Source organism: Cicer arietinum, chromosome 2, assembly GCF_000331145.2.
Source record: "Cicer arietinum cultivar CDC Frontier isolate Library 1 chromosome 2, Cicar.CDCFrontier_v2.0, whole genome shotgun sequence".
Taxonomy (NCBI): domain Eukaryota; kingdom Viridiplantae; phylum Streptophyta; class Magnoliopsida; order Fabales; family Fabaceae; genus Cicer; species Cicer arietinum.
Genome location: NC_021161.2, coordinates 46,694,684 through 46,714,840, shown reverse-complemented (window position 1 = coordinate 46,714,840; position 20,157 = coordinate 46,694,684). Strand labels below are relative to the sequence as shown.

The 20,157-nt window shown below is 28.1% G+C and overlaps 2 protein-coding genes across 2 annotated transcripts; both read left to right on the top strand.

Moving 5' to 3' along the window:
- The first annotated feature begins 433 nt into the window (after nt 1–433).
- LOC101501971 (probable leucine-rich repeat receptor-like serine/threonine-protein kinase At3g14840) lies at nt 434–10,366 on the top strand. Its single transcript, XM_012713105.3, has 24 exons — nt 434–672; nt 863–1,037; nt 3,033–3,104; nt 3,197–3,265; nt 3,390–3,461; nt 3,588–3,659; nt 3,946–4,017; nt 4,126–4,197; nt 4,319–4,390; nt 4,486–4,557; nt 4,660–4,731; nt 5,230–5,301; nt 5,535–5,597; nt 5,826–5,888; nt 5,969–6,004; nt 6,096–6,139; nt 6,687–7,063; nt 7,367–7,562; nt 7,688–7,834; nt 8,186–8,304; nt 8,584–8,794; nt 9,030–9,267; nt 9,471–9,621; nt 9,783–10,366. The coding sequence occupies exons 1-24, from the start codon at nt 576–578 to the stop codon at nt 10,140–10,142; spliced, it is 2,994 nt and encodes a 997-aa protein (XP_012568559.1). The 5' UTR covers nt 434–575; the 3' UTR covers nt 10,143–10,366.
- Nucleotides 10,367–10,746: 380 nt separating this feature from the next.
- On the top strand, nt 10,747–18,159 carry LOC101501658 (probable leucine-rich repeat receptor-like serine/threonine-protein kinase At3g14840). The gene is made up of 22 exons (XM_027331962.2): nt 10,747–10,884; nt 10,985–11,053; nt 11,178–11,249; nt 11,376–11,447; nt 11,737–11,808; nt 11,917–11,988; nt 12,110–12,181; nt 12,277–12,348; nt 12,451–12,522; nt 13,021–13,092; nt 13,326–13,388; nt 13,617–13,679; nt 13,760–13,795; nt 13,887–13,930; nt 14,478–14,854; nt 15,158–15,353; nt 15,479–15,625; nt 15,974–16,092; nt 16,372–16,582; nt 16,830–17,067; nt 17,272–17,422; nt 17,584–18,159. The coding sequence occupies exons 2-22, from the start codon at nt 11,037–11,039 to the stop codon at nt 17,941–17,943; spliced, it is 2,598 nt and encodes an 865-aa protein (XP_027187763.1). The 5' UTR covers nt 10,747–10,884; nt 10,985–11,036; the 3' UTR covers nt 17,944–18,159.
- The last annotated feature ends 1,998 nt before the right edge of the window (nt 18,160–20,157 follow it).

Below are 20,157 nucleotides of genomic sequence, written 5' to 3'. Positions count from 1 at the left end.
ACGTGTAGTAGGTTGCAGCATTATTATTATTATTATTATTATTATTATTATTATTATTATTATTATTATTATTATTATTTTACCTAATTTATGTATTTTCTTTCTACTCTCATTGATGTTTAAAATAATTTAAAATAATTATTTTAGAAAATGTTGACCAAGAATCCAAGTATCCAACTATATGTGGGCTGTCATAACCAATTTGAGTGTCACGACCCATGATTCCAATTTATTTATAATTCACCAACACTTGTCTTTTTCTACAACTAGTTACATTAATTCCTTTAAAAATTATACTCTATCCAAGTATACTAATATTAATTCATTGTATATTATATAAAATTTCACAATTGGACAACGATCAAGAGTTGACTCTACCTTAATCAAAGCACATTTAGTATATCATTCAAAGTCTTTGATATATATATTCAATAAAACTTACCTCTATCATGTGTTTGAGCTTTCACTTAATTTCTCATCAAACAACTTTTCTTATGTACTTTCGCTCTTTTTCATATGCATATAGCTATATGATATATCTTTGAAGCTTTTTTTTAGTCACCATATAAACAAGCATGAATATAAGTTTCCATGATTTACTCTTCCTTTTTCTTCTTACAATCTTTTCCTTTTCCATCTTAGCTTTTGGAGCCACTTTATCCAAAGATGAAGGTATATTTAAATAGCTTCTTGTCATATTATTTTTTGGCAACAAAAATATGTAGATTAAACAACAACAACAAAATTTGTTTTTCTTTTTCTAATTAGATAAATATATAGCTTGTCATATTAATATTATATATTTGTGTTGTGTGGATTTATATATATGACTTATAATGATTAATTGTTTTTTCTATTGTAGTGGAAGCTCTAAAAGATATAGCTAACACACTTGGGAAGAAAGATTGGGATTTCAGTGTAGATCCATGTAGTGGAGAACAAAATTGGACATCTTCTGTTCAAGTGAAAGGGAGTGAAAATGCCGTCACATGTAATTGTTCCTTTGTCAACAACACTATTTGTCATGTCACTAACATGTACATTTCTTACCCTTTCTCTGTTTTTAGCTATATATTATATTAAAAGTTGTTAAACTATAGATGGAAATTAGAGAAGGATAAATTAAATTTAGTTTTTAATTTGGGTAGTCTCTCTAACACTTGGGGAATAAGTTAAAAATTTACTTTTTTTTAATCTCAAAATTTATGTCAATAATTCACTTATTTTAATAGGAAGGCTCCTTAGTGTAAATAGATAATTGTGATTAAGTAATTGTTAAAGGGTACTATCATATTTTGAAGTACAATATCTAAGTTATTTAATTGCATCATAGTAGTATTTTTAAGTTTTTAACTATAATATGGATAATATTTAAGATTTTAGTATTTAAATGATGAATTTGTTACATAAAATCTTGAAGATAATTAATTAATATCATATTAATTAATAAATTAGGTTCAAATATAAATAATTAATATCATATTAATTAATAAATTAATTAAATGTTAGATATATATAAAATATGTTATTTATATATTTAATATCTTAAATTTTTCATTGAAGATATAATATTAAAGTATATTGTAGTCATAAAACATTTTTACTCTTTTGCTCTTGTATTCCGAACTCTATAACGAATAATGAATCAAATCAATACATATTATATTTCTCTATCTTTTTTAAGAGATATATATCATAAACTCTAGCTAGTCCTTAGGATGCACATAGATATATTCATCAGTCATTTTCATTTTCTTCACAAGAGCAACTTATTGTTTGTTTACCAAGTCTCTTGCTCAAGGGTCATTCAAGCAGTTTCATTCCAAGTTGAGTTGTGTCCTTCTATCCTATTTTATAATCCATTTGGTGATGATGTATTCTCCTTATATTAGTGAATTAAATTTTTATAAATATTTTTTTCAAAAGAAAAAATATATTATAATAAATCTTATAACTTTAAACGCAATAGAGGTCCACATGTTGTCTTTGTCAACTTTATACGGCTGGGTTCCATACTGTTTTATGAAAAGTACAATATCTGTTTTCTTATTTAGACTTTTTTATATATCACTTTCATGTTGACTTTATGCGAGCAATAAACTTTTTTTGCATGGCTTGCTCTATTTCACACCTTTACAATTAATACAGGACACGTTAGATATATCTCTAAAAAATAGTCCCTCCGTCCATTTTATAACAATAAAAAATACATTAATTCACTATCTATTTTCCAAACACATTGGGTTGTTTTTAGGTTCTCTTTTTTTTTACAGTGTGGTTCAAACTAAAATGTGGGTCGATTGACCCGGTATACTAGATTCGACCTATTTTGACAATTTTACTTATAAGATTCGTCGATTTTTAACAACTCTTTAAAATTATATTTTTATATATAATTATTTTAGTCAAATTTTTTATGTAATTTAAAATTTTTCAATGACAATTTTTTTTTTACAAATGTCCTAGGTTTTGTTTGGACTTAAAGTTTAAACTTCTTACTACTTTACTCCCGTAGATCTAATAAAGTCTGACTAAATTTAAAAATTTAGAAGAATTAGTTAAAAAATATTACTCTCTTGATCTATTCTATAATAATTAACTACTTTGTAAAAAAAATATCTTAAAATAATTGATTATTTCAATTTTTAATGGATTATTTTTCTATTATATTTTTTAATTAATATTATTTTTATCATTGTCAATGTATTATCTTTAACTATACATTTATGATATTAATAATACACTGATAATTAACGAGGTTAATTTAGTAAAATTAATATTCTCTTTATTTTTTTATATATTATTTTAATATGTGTAAAAAAAATTAAATAACTCAATTATTTTAGAACAGAAAAAGTATAATTTATGTTACAACTATTATGATAGTTAGTTTAAAGGGTAGACTTGTCAATTTACAGCCTACAACATTTTTTAAAAAAAATATTTAAATTCTTTATATTTGCTAAAAAAATATTAGAGTTAAATACTTCATTTGGCTTAGAATTTTATTTTATTGTTTAATGATTATGTAGACTCTTGAAACAACAAAATCTCCCGGGCACTCTTCCACCAGAATTGATCAGGTTGCCTCATCTTCAAGAAATGTATGTAATATACTTATTTCATTTATTCATTTACTTGTATGTATGATATGTTAATAATATTATTAATGTATATTACTCTCTTCCTATTACAGTGACTTTACCCGCAATTACTTGAATGGTACAATTCCTAAAGAATGGGGCTCCATGAATCTAGTTAACATGTATGAGTTCTCTTACTTCATTTTATTTCTAATAATAATATCTTTATATTATATCCTAAATGTGGTTCTTATTTTATATTCTTTTTAAGATTTTATAATTAATTGTTTCTTTTAATCATTGAAGCTCCCTCCTTGGAAATCGATTAACTGGTTCAATACCAATAGAAATAACAAACATATCCACTCTCCAAAGTTTGTGAGTTTCTCACTATCCACCTTAGTAAATAATTTTATTTTTTTTCATTTATGTTTGTAACAAAACTATGTAAGCATTTCAAAGATTATTTGTACAACATAGCATGCATTAACATGAAATTCATAGGGTATTGGAGGCCAATCAATTATCTGGCAATCTTCCTCTTGAGCTTGGGAATCTAACTCAGATTCAAAGACTGTAAGTACCTTATTTTATTTACCATTTTTGGTAACTGTTTTTTTTTTCTAGTAGTTTGTGTTAATTGATTTAATTGGTATACATGTGTAAATATTTATTTATATTAATTATAATTTTATATCATTATAAATATTTAAGTTTAATTATAACTACCTCTGAAATTTCACATTACAAATGATTAATTATAATTTGTTGACGGTGTATATCTTTTTAAATTGAAAGTTGTAAAAATTAAACTCTTAATGTCAATAGCTTAGATTCACAATTTATTGTTAATTATATTTAGGTTACTTTCTTCCAACAATTTCACTGGACAACTACCTGCTACAATGGTCAAACTTACCACATTGCAGGATATGTAAGTTTCATATCTTTATAAACTATTGAGTAATGATTAAATTATAGAATATTGTTTTTTGGAGATATTGTAACTTTTCCTTGTTTTATACATTTTTATTATATATAGTCGAATTTCTGACAATCAATTCACTGGGAAGATACCTGATTTTATTCAAAGCTGGACAAGTCTACAAAAATTGTATAATCTCTCCCTTTTCTATTGTTTTTTATTTCATCAACTTCAATTTTTTTTCTATTGCTTGGATTTCATTTATGTCTTGTTTTTATCTTCTAATTATTGATTGAATTTACTTTTACAGAGTGATTGAAGGGAGTGGATTAAGTGGACCAATTCCTTCTGGAATTTCAAATTTGAAAAATTTAACTGACTTGTATGTATGATATTTTTTATGTAGTAAATAATGTTCCAAAATTAACTTCCATTTTAATTGTTTTTACTTAGTTGTGAATTTGATGTAATATGCAGGAGAATCAGTGATTTAAATGGCTCTGAACATTCACCTTTTCCACAACTTAATGATATGAACCTGAAATATTTGTGAGTTGATTGCACTTACTATTACATAAATAGAAAGAAAAAAAAATGTAGCAAAAGATGTACTCATCATAATACTTTGTTATTTATCTCATTGTTTCACAGGATTCTAAGAAGTTGCAACATCAATGGAACACTACCTTCATTTCTTCGGACACTCACTAGTCTAAAAAACTTGTAATTGCATATTTCACCTATTTTGTTTGGTTGCAACTAATCATTATATTCTCTCTTTTATTATGTTTATATTATTTTGTAGCCTTTAGTTTTTTTGCAAATTCTAAAATGCACCACTTTGATGGCCTTTAAAAACTACTCATAACTAACGACAATAGGCGATGTTTCATAAAAGTAGAAGTTCATGGTCTCTCGTTCTTAGGGTTGAGAAAGTGACTTGATTAATATCTCTTGGATAAAAATAGGAGAAAAAGAATAGATATCTCTCAAAACTAAACTCATCGAATCTACACCAATTAGATTACTGTCTCAAGAATAAAAAGTGGTGTGAACTTCTACTTCCAACGTGTGTCATCAGTCATTGTTAGAGTTGGTTACTTAACACTTTCATGAATATAATTTGTTTATATTCAAGCCAATTGTGATGCAGGAACTTTTACCTTAGTCATTTCCTTATGTGGTTTCTAAACTCATTATTGATATGTTTTTTTCTTTCAGAGATCTCAGCTTTAACAAATTGAGTGGACCAATTCCAAGTAACTATGATGCCCTAAGAAAAGTGGATTTCATGTAAGAATTTCATCAATGTACATTCGTAGCAGTTCATAATTAGGGTTAAATTTCTAATCACATATTTGTTTAACTCTTTATACTCAAATTCACACATACGATTTAGGGATTTATATTACCACATTTACTTCAAGGAAAGTTAAATGAGTGTGACTAGCTCATGTCCCACAATTGTTAAGTCCTTAATGAATATGAAGTTTTATACATTAATTTATAATATTACTTCAATGTAGATATTTTACTGGAAACCGTCTCACTGGACCAGTTCCTTCATGGTCTGAGAAAGCTGACAACCTGTGAGTTCTCTTTGAAATGCTACTTATATGATTTCTTGAATTGAACAATAAATTTAATTTGTGCAGTAACAATACCTTTTTTCATCTTTTTCTAGTGTACTTTGTTTCTCTCTGTTTAAACTTTCTTATAATTATGTGAGAAATTTTGCTTTAGTTGATATGTTTCTTTGGAGTTCCTAAGTGTTATAAGATTCTGAATCAAAACTTTATCACTTGTATTGTATATAGAGATCTTTCATACAATAACTTCAGTATAAGCCAAGGGAATCCGACATGTCAAGATAGAAAAGTGTAAGAATCTTTAGCTTTATGTGTATTTGTTTAGAAATTAAGAACTTAATTGATTCACAACCATCTCTTATATATGACAGGAACTTGTTTTCTAGTTCTTCGAGCCGCAACAACTCGTAAGTTTTCATTTTAACTTAAAATGTGAGGAGTCTTGCATTGATTATTAGAGATTATGCTAACTTATTGTGTCCTCTGTCATTTTCTCAGAGGAATCGTTCCATGTTCGACAGCCTTTATGACCTGTCCTAAAAGTAAGTATCTTTGCAGTGAATTTTCTATTGACTACTAAGGTTTCACTATTGTTGCTTCAATATTTTTAAAGAAATGTTTCATATCAAAGGCTAGTTATCATGCATAAGATGATAGATATTATATATCACACAATTCATAATTATAGTTTTGTTGGTTGCAAGTGGCTAGTTATCTTCTTTGACATCATGCTTATCAAGTTGCATCAATCTTAAAGCATATATTGATTATAATAAGCCTTGACGCAACTCTAAGGTCGATGCCTTACAGTTTAAAGATTACGAGTTTAAATCTTAGAAAACAGACTCTCTACTTGAAAGGTAAGACTTCGTACATCTATCCTCCCAAACCTTGCCTGGTGGGCCGAAACCTGTATATAACTTAACATGATTTCCTTCTTTCCTCTGAATTGTCAATAACAAAGAAAACTGATAGTTAGACAACAAGAGAATAGAAAAATAAATTTTGATGGAATTTATATATTTTTTATTACATAATTTTCTTTCTTTGGTTAATATTTGAATAATTTCTCAATTTTCGTTCTTGCAGCCTCATATGGTCTTCATATAAACTGTGGTGGAAATTCGGTACAGGTAAATGGAACAACATATGATGAAGATTTAGATCCAGCAGGAGCAGCTAGGTTCTACCAAAGTGGAAATAATTGGGCATTTAGCACCACTGGTAACTTCATGGATAATGATGTTGGAGACTATAATATTTGGTCAAGTAAATCATCATCACTTTCTTTGACCAATGCTGAACTATTCACGAAAGCAAGAGTTTCTCCCACATCTTTGACATATTATGGATTTTGCTTGGGAAATGGAAACTACACAGTAAATCTACATTTTGCAGAAATCATGTTTACTAATGATCAAACATTTAACAGTCTAGGAAGGCGCATATTCGATATATATATTCAGGTACATGGTTAACACTTATTCATAATATGTCATCTATTGTTTATCTAAAGTAAGTTTTAATATATGTCGCCTTATTTTGTCAGTAAATGTGACCTAATATTGTTTATCTATTCCTAGAAAAGTCTCTAGGAATTTTGCACATCTGTTTCCTACCGTTTCTTTTAGTTATGTTCAAAAGCATCTGATCTTTACTAGTTTCATACAGTATAGTTGTCTTTAATCAACATGAGTTTTATATTTAGGCTTGTAGTCAATAAATTAATCATCATGAAGCATTAACATAATTGAATTGAAATTTCATAGGGAACACTAGTACATAAGGACTTCAATATTGCAAAAGAAGCAGGAGGAGTTGATAAGGCAGTCACAATGTCATTCCCTGCCATTGTGACAAATAGCACCTTGGAGATTCGCTTATATTGGGCAGGAAAAGGGACAACTAGTATACCATTTAGATCGGTATATGGTCCTCTTATATCAGCTATATCAGTCAAATCAGGTCGGTTGTAACTGTGTAATTTTATACCTAGTATTTTGGACCAGTGCAACGCACGGGCGAGGTTTATGCATGAATTATGTTTTGATCTGATATGTGAAAGTTTTGGTGTAATAATAATCTTGCAGATTTTCCACCTCCTTCTGAAAATGGAAGCAGCATATCTGCAGGAGTTGTGGTTGGAATAGTAGCTGCAGTAGCAATTGTTATCATCTTATTGTTTGGTATACTTAGGTGGAAAGGCTGCTTAGGAAAAAAAAACTCTTTAGAATCAGGTAATCAGAAAGAATTAAGTTTGGATTTTTCATGTGCTTAGAATAAATTTATGTAATTGTTTATGTTAAGAGCTTATAGGATATGTCATCTCAGTGAAAAGTTATTTACTACGCCAAAATTAGTATTTTACAACTTGCTAATACATCAAACAACTGCATACCCACCTTTTTAAATTTTTTATTTAAAAAAATGTATGTTATGACGTGGCAAATGGAAGAGTTGTGATTGATTGTTAGTATAGAATAACTTTTAATCTCTTTAGTTAATGTGTTATGTTCTTGTAGGTGTATAATGTGGAAGTTTTTTCTAGTATAAGATATATCTGATATTTATTTTGTATCAATTAACAGAGGTAAAGCGTTTAGACCTACAAATGAATTTATTTAACCTAAGACAAATCAAAGGAGCAACAAATAACTTTGATGTTGCCAATAAGATTGGAGAAGGAGGATTTGGTCCAGTATACAAGGTACTATTATTGTTTTATGAGTAATGCTAGCAACATACTCTCTTTTATTGGTTAAAATTCACATTAGTCCCAACAAACTTAAATGGAACTCAAACAATTTGGTGGTACCCATGTAAATTTAAACCAATAGAAAAATGTGTTAGAGAGTGTGTTGTTAGCACTCCTTAATATAACAAATTATATCTTGGTTGTCACATATTTATTACAATTTTAAGTATTGTTTAATGAAAAATCATTTTCAACTTTTAATAACTATATATAGCATTCTTCAAAATGCAGGGACGTTTATCAGATGGAACATTGATAGCAGTGAAGCAACTTTCTGCTAAATCAAAGCAAGGGAATCGGGAATTTTTAAATGAAATCGGCATGATTTCGGCTTTGCAGCACCCTCATCTTGTTAAACTCTATGGATGTTGTGTAGAGGGAGATCAGTTAATTCTAATATATGAATATCTGGAAAATAATAGTCTTGCTCGTGCTTTATTCGGTAATTCTTCCTATATAGTTAATTATGTAAAGTTTTTTTTACATTATCAATCAATTCTTACAGTTGAATTATTAAAAATATTTGACTTTAATTATATCTAAAAGATAATTTATAATTGGTTGATAATATAAAAAGTTTTACATCGACAATACATCAAAGTTAATTTCTTTTAATATATGTCTATGACTATATATGTGGTAACATATTTTTATTTCTATCTTCTTCACAAATAAAGGGCCTCAAGAGCACCAAATAAAATTGAATTGGTCAACAAGATACAAGATTTGTGTTGGTATTGCTAGAGGTTTAGCGTATCTCCATGAAGAATCAAGGTTGAAGGTTGTTCATAGGGACATTAAAGCCACTAATGTGTTGCTTGATAAAGATCTTAATCCAAAAATATCCGATTTTGGTTTGGCTAAACTTGACGAAGAAGAGAACACTCACATTAGCACTCGAATAGCCGGAACATAGTAAGTTCTTAAATTTTAATTTATTTTAGAGAATTTATTTAAAAAAAATGATTTTTTTTTATGAATGATGTGATTCAATTAATTAAAAAGAAACAAAACTATATCTAGGTATAATACAATTTAGCTATTATTGGTGCATTAAAACATGGATTGTGTTAGTTTCTAAACTTAATGTAGCTGATAAACTTTTTTTTATTATGTAGTGGGTACATGGCTCCAGAATATGCAATGCATGGTTACTTGACTGACAAAGCAGATGTCTATAGTTTTGGAATTGTGGCCTTAGAAATCATACATGGAAAGAACAATACTACTATTCGACAAAAAGAAGAAGCATTCCATCTTCTTGATTGGGTAAGTACTTTGGTCTTATGTTCAAGCCATCTTTAGGAGTCCTTTTAGTCTTCCATTTTTAGCTATACAAATTTATCATTTGTCTAAAGAGTGTTAAATTATTAATACTGTGAATTTACGTTTTAGTCAGATTTTACTTATCTTTCGGTTTTATTTACTAGGCACATCTCTTGAAAGAGAAAGGTGATCTAATAGAGCTAGTTGATAAAAGATTGGGTACAAATTTCAACAAAGAGGAAGCAATGGTGATGATAAATGTGGCCCTCTTATGCACTAATGTGACTTCAAATCTTAGGCCTGCCATGTCTTCAGTGGTAAGCATGCTTGAAGGTACAATAGATATTCAGGAAGTGTTTACAGAGTCAAGTGAGGTATCGGATGAGAAGAAAATGGAAGCAATGAGACAATATTACCAAGAACATAGCATTCAAATGGAAGGGCCATGGACTGCTTCATCTACTTCAGCAAATGATCTTTATCCTGTACACCTAGATTCTTCTTACTTGGAGAAGAGAAGTTAAAGACTATCAAGATAAATTCTGTTTTTATTAGTTATCTTGTAAAATTCTTTTTTTTTTTTTTTTGAGTTCCTTATAAACAAGATAATAATGCCACTATAAATTTTTATTTTTTGTTATTAGGAGTGAGTTTAATACGTTTTCCTTTGATAATAGTGAGTAACTTGTAATATATGACAGATTTTGTTTGTTTCAACTATTGATTAAATTTGTAATTGTGCCTTTTATGTTGTATGTATTTATGTAAATTTATTTATTAATTAATGATCATACAATAATTATTACATAATGATATTTATGACACACATCGAATCAATACTAATATTATTTTCATCATTGTTAATGTATTATCTTTAACTATACATTTATGATAATGATAATACACTGATAATTCATAAGGTTAATTTAGTAAAATTAATATTCTCTTTATTTTTTTATATATTATTTTAATATGTGTAAAAAAATCAAATAATTCAATTATTTTAGAACATAAGAAGTATAATTTATGTTACAACCTGTTATGATAGTTAGTTGCAAGGGTAGACTTGTCAATTTACAGCCTACAACATTTTAAAAAAAAAATATTTGAATTCTTTATATTTGCTAAAAAAATATTAGAGTTAAATACTTGATTTGGCTTAGAATTTTATTTTATTGTTTAATGATTATGTAGACTCTTGAAACAACAAAATCTCCCGGGCACTCTTCCACCAGAATTGATCAGGTTGCCTCATCTTCAAGAAATGTATGTAATATACTTATTTCATTTATTCATTTATTCATTTACTTGTATGTATGATATGTTAATAATATTATTAATGTATATTACTCTCTTCCTATTACAGTGACTTTACCCGCAATTACTTGAATGGTACAATTCCTAAAGAATGGGGCTCCATGAATCTAGTTAACATGTATGAGTTCTCTTATTTCATTTTATTTCTAATAATAATATCTTTATATTATATCCTAAATGTGGTTCTTATTTTATATTCTTTCTAAGATTTTATAATTAATTGTTTCTTTTAATCATTGAAGCTCCCTCCTTGGAAATCGATTAACTGGTTCAATACCAATAGAAATAACAAACATATCCACTCTCCAAAGTTTGTGAGTTTCTCACTATCCACCTTAGTAAATAATTTTATTTTTTTTCATTTATGTTTGTAACAAAACTATGTAAGTATTTCAAAGATTATTTGTACAACATAGCATGCATTAACATGAAATTCATAGGGTATTGGAGGCCAATCAATTATCTGGCAATCTTCCTCTTGAGCTTGGGAATCTAACTCAGATTCAAAGACTGTAAGTACCTTATTTTATTTACCATTTTTGGTAACTGTTTTTTTTCTAGTAGTTTGTGTTAATTGATTTAATTGGTATACATGTGTAAATTAATATTTATTTATATTAATTATAATTTTATATCATTATAAATATTTTAAGTTTAATTATAACTACCTCTGAAATTTCACATTACAAATGATTAATTGTAATTTGTTGACTGTATAAATATTTTTAAATTGAAAGTTGTAAAAATTAAACTCTTAATGTCAATAGCTTAGATTCACAATTTATTGTTAATTATATTTAGGTTACTTTCTTCCAACAATTTCACTGGACAACTACCTGCTACAATGGTCAAACTTACCACATTGCAGGATATGTAAGTTTCATATCTTTATAAACTATTGAGTAATGATTAAATTATAGAATATTGTTTTTTGGAGATATTGTAACTTTTCCTTGTTTTATACATTTTTATTATATATAGTCGAATTTCTGACAATCAATTCACTGGGAAGATACCTGATTTTATTCAAAGCTGGACAAGTCTACAAAAATTGTATAATCTCTCCCTTTTCTATTATTTTTTATTTCATCAACTTCAATTTTTTTTCTATTGCTTGGATTTCATTTATGTCTTGTTTTTATCTTCTAATTATTGATTGAATTTACTTTTACAGAGTGATTGAAGGGAGTGGATTAAGTGGGCCAATTCCTTCTGGAATTTCAAATTTAAAAAATTTAACTGACTTGTATGTATGATATTTTTTATGTAGTAAATAATGTTCCAAAATTAACTTCCATTTTAATTGTTTTTACTTAGTTGTGAATTTGATGTAATATGCAGGAGAATCAGTGATTTAAATGGCTCTGAACATTCACCTTTTCCACAACTTAATGATATGAACCTGAAATATTTGTGAGTTGATTGCACTTACTATTACATAAATAGAAAGAAAAAAAAATGTAGCAAAAGATGTACTCATCATAATACTTTGTTATTTATCTCATTGTTTCACAGGATTCTAAGAAGTTGCAACATCAATGGAACACTACCTTCATTTTTTCGGACACTCACTAGTCTAAAAAACTTGTAATTGCATATTTCACCTATTTTGTTTGTTTGCAACTAATCATTATATTCTCTCTTTTATTATGTTTATATTATTTTGTAGCCTTTAGTTTTTTTGCAAATTCTAAAATGCACCACTTTGATGGCCTTTAAAAACTACTCATAACTAACGACAATAGGCGATGTTTCATAAAAGTAGAAGTTCATGGTCTCTCGTTCTTAGGGTTGAGAAAGTGACTTGATTAATATCTCTTGGATAAAAATAGGAGAAAAAGAATAGATATCTCTCAAAACTAAACTCATCGAATCTACACCAATTAGATTACTGTCTCAAGAATAAAAAGTGGTGTGAACTTCTACTTCCAATCAGTGTCATCAGTCATTGTCAGAGTTGGTTACTTAACACTTTCATGGATATAATTTGTTTATATTCAAGCCAATTGTGATGCAGGAACTTTTACCTTAGTCATTTCCTTATGTGGTTTCTAAACTCATTCTTGATATGTTTTTTTCTTTCAGAGATCTCAGCTTTAACAAATTGAGTGGACCAATTCCAAGTAACTATGATGCCCTAAGAAAAGTGGATTTCATGTAAGAATTTCATCAATGTACATTCGTAGCAGTTCATAATTAGGGTTAAATTTCTAATCACATATTTGTTTAACTCTTTATACTCAAATTCACACATAGGATTTAGGGATTTACATTACCACATTTACTTCAAGGAAAGTTAAATGAGTGTGACTAGCTCATGTCCCACAATTGTTAAGTCCTTAATGAACATGAAGTTTTATACATTAATTTATAATATTACTTCAATGTAGATATTTTACTGGAAACCGTCTCACTGGACCAGTTCCTTCATGGTCTGAGAAAGCTGACAACCTGTGAGTTCTCTTTGAAATGCTACTTATATGATTTCTTGAATTGAACAATAAATTTAATTTGTGCAGTAACAATACCTTTTTTCATCTTTTTCTAGTGTACTTTGTTTCTCTCTGTTTAAACTTTCTTATAATTATGTGAGAAATTTTGCTTTAGTTGATATGTTTCTTTGGAGTTCCTAAGTGTTATAAGATTCTGAATCAAAACTTTATCACTTGTATTGTATATAGAGATCTTTCATACAATAACTTCAGTATAAGCCAAGGGAATCCGACATGTCAAGATAGAAAAGTGTAAGAATCTTTAGCTTTATGTGTATTTGTTTAGAAATTAAGAACTTAATTGATTCACAACCATCTCTTATATATGATAGGAACTTGTTTTCTAGTTCTTCGAGCCGCAACAACTCGTAAGTTTTCATTTTAACTTAAAATGTGAGGAGTCTTGCATTGATTATTAGAGATTATGCTAACTTATTGTGTCCTCTGTCATTTTCTCAGAGGAATCGTTCCATGTTCGACAGCCTTTATGACCTGTCCTAAAAGTAAGTATCTTTGCAGTGAATTTTCTATTGACTACTAAGGTTTCACTATTGTTGCTTCAATATTTTTAAAGAAATGTTTCATATCAAAGGCTAGTTATCATGCATAAGATGATAGATATTATATATCACACAATTCATAATTATAGTTTTGTTGGTTGCAAGTGGCTAGTTATCTTCTTTGACATCATGCTTATCAAGTTGCATCAATCTTAAAGCATATATTGATTATAATAAGCCTTGACGCAACTGTAAGGTCGATGCCTTACAGTTTAAAGATTACGAGTTTAAATCTTAGAAAACAGACTCTCTACTTGAAAGGTAAGACTTCGTACATCTATCCTCCCAAACCTTGCCTGGTGGGCCGAAACCTGTATATAACTTAACATGATTTCCTTCTTTCCTCTGAATTGTCAATAACAAAGAAAACTGATAGTTAGACAGCAAGAGAATAGAAAAATAAATTTTGATGGAATTTATATATTTTTTATTACATAATTTTCTTTCTTTGGTTAATATTTGAATAACTTCTCAATTTTCCTTCTTGCAGCTTCATATGGTCTTCATATAAACTGTGGTGGAAATTCGGTACAGGTAAATGGAACAACATATGATGAAGATTTAGATCCAGCAGGTGCAGCTAGGTTCTACCAAAGTGGAAATAATTGGGCATTTAGCACCACTGGTAACTTCATGGATAATGATGTTGGAGACTATAATATTTGGTCAAGTAAATCATCATCACTTTCTTTGACCAATACTGAACTATTCACGAAAGCAAGAGTTTCTCCCACATCTTTGACATATTATGGATTTTGCTTGGGAAATGGAAACTACACAGTAAATCTACATTTTGCAGAAATCATGTTTACTAATGATCAAACATTTAACAGTCTAGGAAGGCGCATATTCGATATATATATTCAGGTACATGGTTAACACTTATTCATAATATGTCATCTATTGTTTATCTAAAGTAAGTTTTAATATATGTCGCCTTATTTTGTCAGTAAATGTGACCTAATATTGTTTATCTATTCCTAGAAAAGTCTCTAGGAATTTTGCACATCTGTTTCCTACCGTTTCTTTTAGTTATGTTCAAAAGCATCTGATCTTTACTAGTTTCATACAGTATAGTTGTCTTTAATCAACATGAGTTTTATATTTAGGCTTGTAGTCAATAAATTAATCATCATGAAGCATTAACATAATTGAATTGAAATTTCATAGGGAACACTAGTACATAAGGACTTCAATATTGCAAAAGAAGCAGGAGGAGTTGATAAGGCAGTCACAATGTCATTCCCTGCCATTGTGACAAATAACACCTTGGAGATTCGCTTATATTGGGCAGGAAAAGGGACAACTAGTATACCATTTAGATCGGTATATGGTCCTCTTATATCAGCTATATCAGTCAAATCAGGTCGGTTGTAACTGTGTAATTTTATACCTAGTATTTTGGACCAGTGCAACGCACGGGCGAGGTTTATGCATGAATTATGTTTTGATCTGATATGTGAAAGTTTTGGTGTAATAATAATCTTGCAGATTTTCCACCTCCTTCTGAAAATGGAAGCAGCATATCTGCAGGAGTTGTGGTTGGAATAGTAGCTGCAGTAGCAATTGTTATCATCTTATTGTTTGGTATACTTAGGTGGAAAAGCTGCTTAGGAAAAAAAAACTCTTTAGAATCAGGTAATTAGAAAGAATTAAGTTTTGGATTTTTCATGTGCTTAGAATAAATTTATGTAATTGTTTATATTAAGAGCTTATAGGATATGTCCTTTCAGTGAAAAGTTATTCACTACGCCAAAATTAGTATTTTACAACTTGCCAATACATCAAACAACTGCATACCCACCTTTTTAAATTTTTTATTTAAAAAATGTATGTTATGACGTGGCAAATGGAAGAGTTGTGATTGATTGTTAGTATAGAATAACTTTAATCTCTTTAGTTAATGTGTTATGTTCTTGTAGGTTTATAGTGGAAGTTTTTTCTAGTATAAGATATATCTGATATTTATTTTGTATCAATTAACAGAGGTAAAGCGTTTAGACCTACAAATGAATTTATTTAACCTAAGACAAATCAAAGGAGCAACAAATAACTTTGATGTTGCCAATAAGATTGGAGAAGGAGGATTTGGTCCAGTATACAAGGTACTATTATTGTTTAATGAGTAATGCTAGCAACATACTCTCTTTTATTGGTTAAAATTCACATTAGTCCCAACAAACTTAAATGGAACTCAAACAATTTGGTGGTACCCATGTAAATTTAAACCAATAGAAAAATGTGTTAGAGAGTGTGTTGTTAGCACTCCTTAATATAACAAATTATATCTTGGTTGTCACATATTTATTACAATTTTAAGTATTGTTTAATGAAAAATCATTTTCAACTTTTAATAACTATATATAGCATTCTTCAAAATGCAGGGACGTTTATCAGATGGAACATTGATAGCAGTGAAGCAACTTTCTGCTAAATCAAAGCAAGGGAATCGGGAATTTTTAAATGAAATCGGCATGATTTCGGCTTTGCAGCACCCTCATCTTGTTAAACTCTATGGATGTTGTGTAGAGGGAGATCAGTTAATTCTAATATATGAATATCTGGAAAATAATAGTCTTGCTCGTGCTTTATTCGGTAATTCTTCCTATATAGTTAATTATGTAAAGTTTTTTTTTACATTATCAATCAATTGTTACGGTTGAATTATTAAAAATATTTGATTTTAATTATATCTAAAAGATAATTTATAGATAATTTATGATTGGTTGATAATATAAAAAGTTTTACATCGACAATACATCAAAGTTAATTTCTTTTAATATATGTCTATGACTATATATGTGGTAACATTTTTTTATTTCTATCTTCTTCACAAATAAAGGGCCTCAAGAGCACCAAATAAAATTGAATTGGTCAACAAGATACAAGATTTGTGTTGGTATTGCTAGAGGTTTAGCATATCTCCATGAAGAATCAAGGTTGAAGGTTGTTCATAGGGACATTAAAGCCACTAATGTGTTGCTTGATAAAGATCTTAATCCAAAGATATCTGATTTTGGTTTGGCTAAACTTGACGAAGAAGAGAACACCCACATTAGCACTCGAATAGCCGGAACATAGTAAGTTCTTAAATTTTAATTTATTTTAGAGCATTTATTTAAAAAAAAATGATTTTTTTTATGAATGACGTGATTCAATTAATTAAAAAGAAACAAAACTATATCTAGGTATAATACAATTTAGCTATTATTGGTGCATTAAAACATGGATTGTGTTAGTTTCTAAACTTAATGTAGCTAATAAACTTTTTTTTAATTATGTAGTGGATACATGGCTCCAGAATATGCAATGCATGGTTACTTGACTGACAAAGCAGATGTCTATAGTTTTGGAATTGTGGCCTTAGAAATCATACATGGAAAGAACAATACCACTCTTCGACAAAAAGAAGAAGCATTCCATCTTCTTGATTGGGTAAGTACTTTGGTCTTATGTTCAAGCCATCTTTAGGGGTCCTTTTAGTCTTCCATTTTTAGCTATACAAATTTATCATTTGTCTAAAGAGTGTTAAATTATTAATACTGTGAGTTTACTTTTTAGTCAGATTTTACTTATCTTTCGGTTTTATTTACTAGGCACATCTCTTGAAAGAGAAAGGTGATCTAATAGAGCTAGTTGATAAAAGATTGGGTACAAATTTCAACAAAGAGGAAGCAATGGTGATGATAAATGTGGCCCTCTTATGCACTAATGTGACTTCAAATCTTAGGCCTGCCATGTCTTCAGTGGTAAGCATGCTTGAAGGTACAATAGATATTCAGGAAGTGTTTACAGAGTCAAGTGAGGTATCGGATGAGAAGAAAATGGAAGCAATGAGACAATATTACCAAGAACATAGCATTCAAATGGAAGGGCCATGGACTGCTTCATCTACTTCAGCAAATGATCTTTATCCTGTACACCTAGATTCTTCTTACTTAGAGAAGAGAAGTTAAAGACTATCAAGATAAATTCTGTTTTTATTAGTTATCTTGTAAAATTTTTTTTTTTTTTTTTTGAGTTCCTTATAAACAAGATAATAATGCCACTATAAATTTTTATTTTTTGTTATTAGGAGTGAGTGTAATACGTTTTCCTTTTATAATAGTGAGTAACTTGTAATATATGACAGATTTTGTTTGTTTCAACTATTGATTAAATTTGTAATTGTGCCTTTTATGTTGTATGTATTTATGTAAATTTATTTATTAATTAATGATCATACAATAATTATTACTTTTTCAATTTAATTTAATTAAATTCATTCAACTCATTATTTGATTTTCCTACTTAAAATGGGGAGTGAACAATTAACCTTTCTCCTCTCGATTTTCTTCCATTTTTATGTCAATCTTCTATCTATAATGTTTCTTTTTTTTCAATATATAGGTTAAATACCACTTGTAATCGCTTAACTTAATTTTAGTTAACGTTTTAGTCATTTATCTTTTTTTTCCGATTTGGTCATTTATTTTAATTTTAAGTGACAATTTGATTTTTTATGTTTTAAAACATCAACAATGTTACCTTTTTTTTTAGAAAAATTCAAAAATTCATCAAAATTTTCAAACAAAATCCATAAAATTAATTATATTTTGTAATATAAAATAAATTTAATCAAATTTGCAACTCAAATCTTCAAATAAACTCATATTTGTCATTCTTTATTTGATGTTGTTGGAGATGAAAATATGAGTCTATTTAAATATTTAAGTTATGAAATTGATGAAATTGCATTATATTGATGTTGATAATTAGTTTTATGAGTTTTGTTTGAAATTTTTTATGAGTTTTTTGAATTTTTGCAAAAAATAAGGATAATATTGTTGACATTTTAAAACATAAATATTAAATTGTCACTTAAAATTAAAATAAAGGATAAAATCGGAAAGAAAAAAAAAGATAAAGGACTAAAACGTTAACTGAAATTAAATTAAGGGACTACGGATGCTATTTAGCCTAATATATATATATATATATATATATATATATATATATATTGTCTTTATTTATTATCTATGTCTCTATGATCCTAGAAGAATTCAATATTCATGGATCTCCAAAGAATCGTAATACTATTTATCATTTTGGAGAACTTAAAAATTCAATATTTATTCATATTATGAATTTCTTAATAATTCAATATTTATGCATTTTTGAAAGTATCAAGAAAAAGTGCACAGGCATGACCACCATTATTCCTATTATGTATTTGTATATCACACTTTATAGTAATAATTATACCCAAAAAAATTGAAGAGTTTAAGTTATGTGAGACATACAATTCAAACTATTGAAAATATATTTTAATCAAAATAAGTAAGTCTTTTTATGTGTTCAAACAATCTATATGGACATTGTATAATATTCTTGGGTGAATATTTGCTAAACGAGGGTATGAAAAGATCATCATTTGTCTAAGTATTTTAAAGAAAAAATTTGTTTGAGATTACAAAATAATTATTTGAAGAATATTTTTGTAAATTATGAAACTTATATGACAAATGTTTTAAAATAGTTATATATGAACAAGTCAAATCAGTTGTGCACTTTAAATGTTGTAAGATCATTAAATGTGCACAAAGATATTTTTAGAATTCGAGTAAAATGACAATATCTATTTGGTCCTGAAGCAACATATATTAGTACAATTAAATGATAATATTGTATCTTGCTAATTATTTGTTACTAAATATTATTTGTTGTTAATATATTAGACAAGTGAACTTCTTTACATACACAACAACATTGGTACAAGGTCAAGTATATATTTTGTTATATTAGATATACATGTTATTTGTCTAATATTTTGTAATGATATAGATCAAAAAGAAATCATTTGTTTACATTAGGAAGTACAGTTATTTTATAGAGATGTGTGAAACAAACCACAAAAACAATATCATCAAATGATAAGGAAATTTTAAAACATGAGACAAGTCAAAAAGGTATTTTGATTGAGGTCTATGATTCAACACCTACAAGGGACTAATGGTGTGTGTTCCATAAATATAATCACAAGAGTTCTTTATGAAGATAATATTACTCAACTGAGACAATGACACATTAAAGATGGTAGAACAAACATATTCCAGCAAAATATATAATTGCTCGTGACCTTCTACTATGTTGTGATATAAACATCAACAAAGTCATTTATGTGATAATAT

Coding starts and splice junctions, on each gene's coding strand:
- LOC101501971 (XM_012713105.3), top strand. CDS start 576: ATGAATATAAGTTTCCATGATTTACTCTTCCTTTTTCTTCTTACAATC. Junction 5,302..5,534: donor CTAAGAAAAGTGGATTTCAT/GTAAGAATTTCA, acceptor ACTTCAATGTAG/ATATTTTACTGGAAACCGTC. Junction 8,305..8,583: donor GATTTGGTCCAGTATACAAG/GTACTATTATTG, acceptor TTCAAAATGCAG/GGACGTTTATCAGATGGAAC.
- LOC101501658 (XM_027331962.2), top strand. Junction 11,989..12,109: donor TGGACAAGTCTACAAAAATT/GTATAATCTCTC, acceptor TTACTTTTACAG/AGTGATTGAAGGGAGTGGAT. Junction 12,349..12,450: donor GATATGAACCTGAAATATTT/GTGAGTTGATTG, acceptor ATTGTTTCACAG/GATTCTAAGAAGTTGCAACA.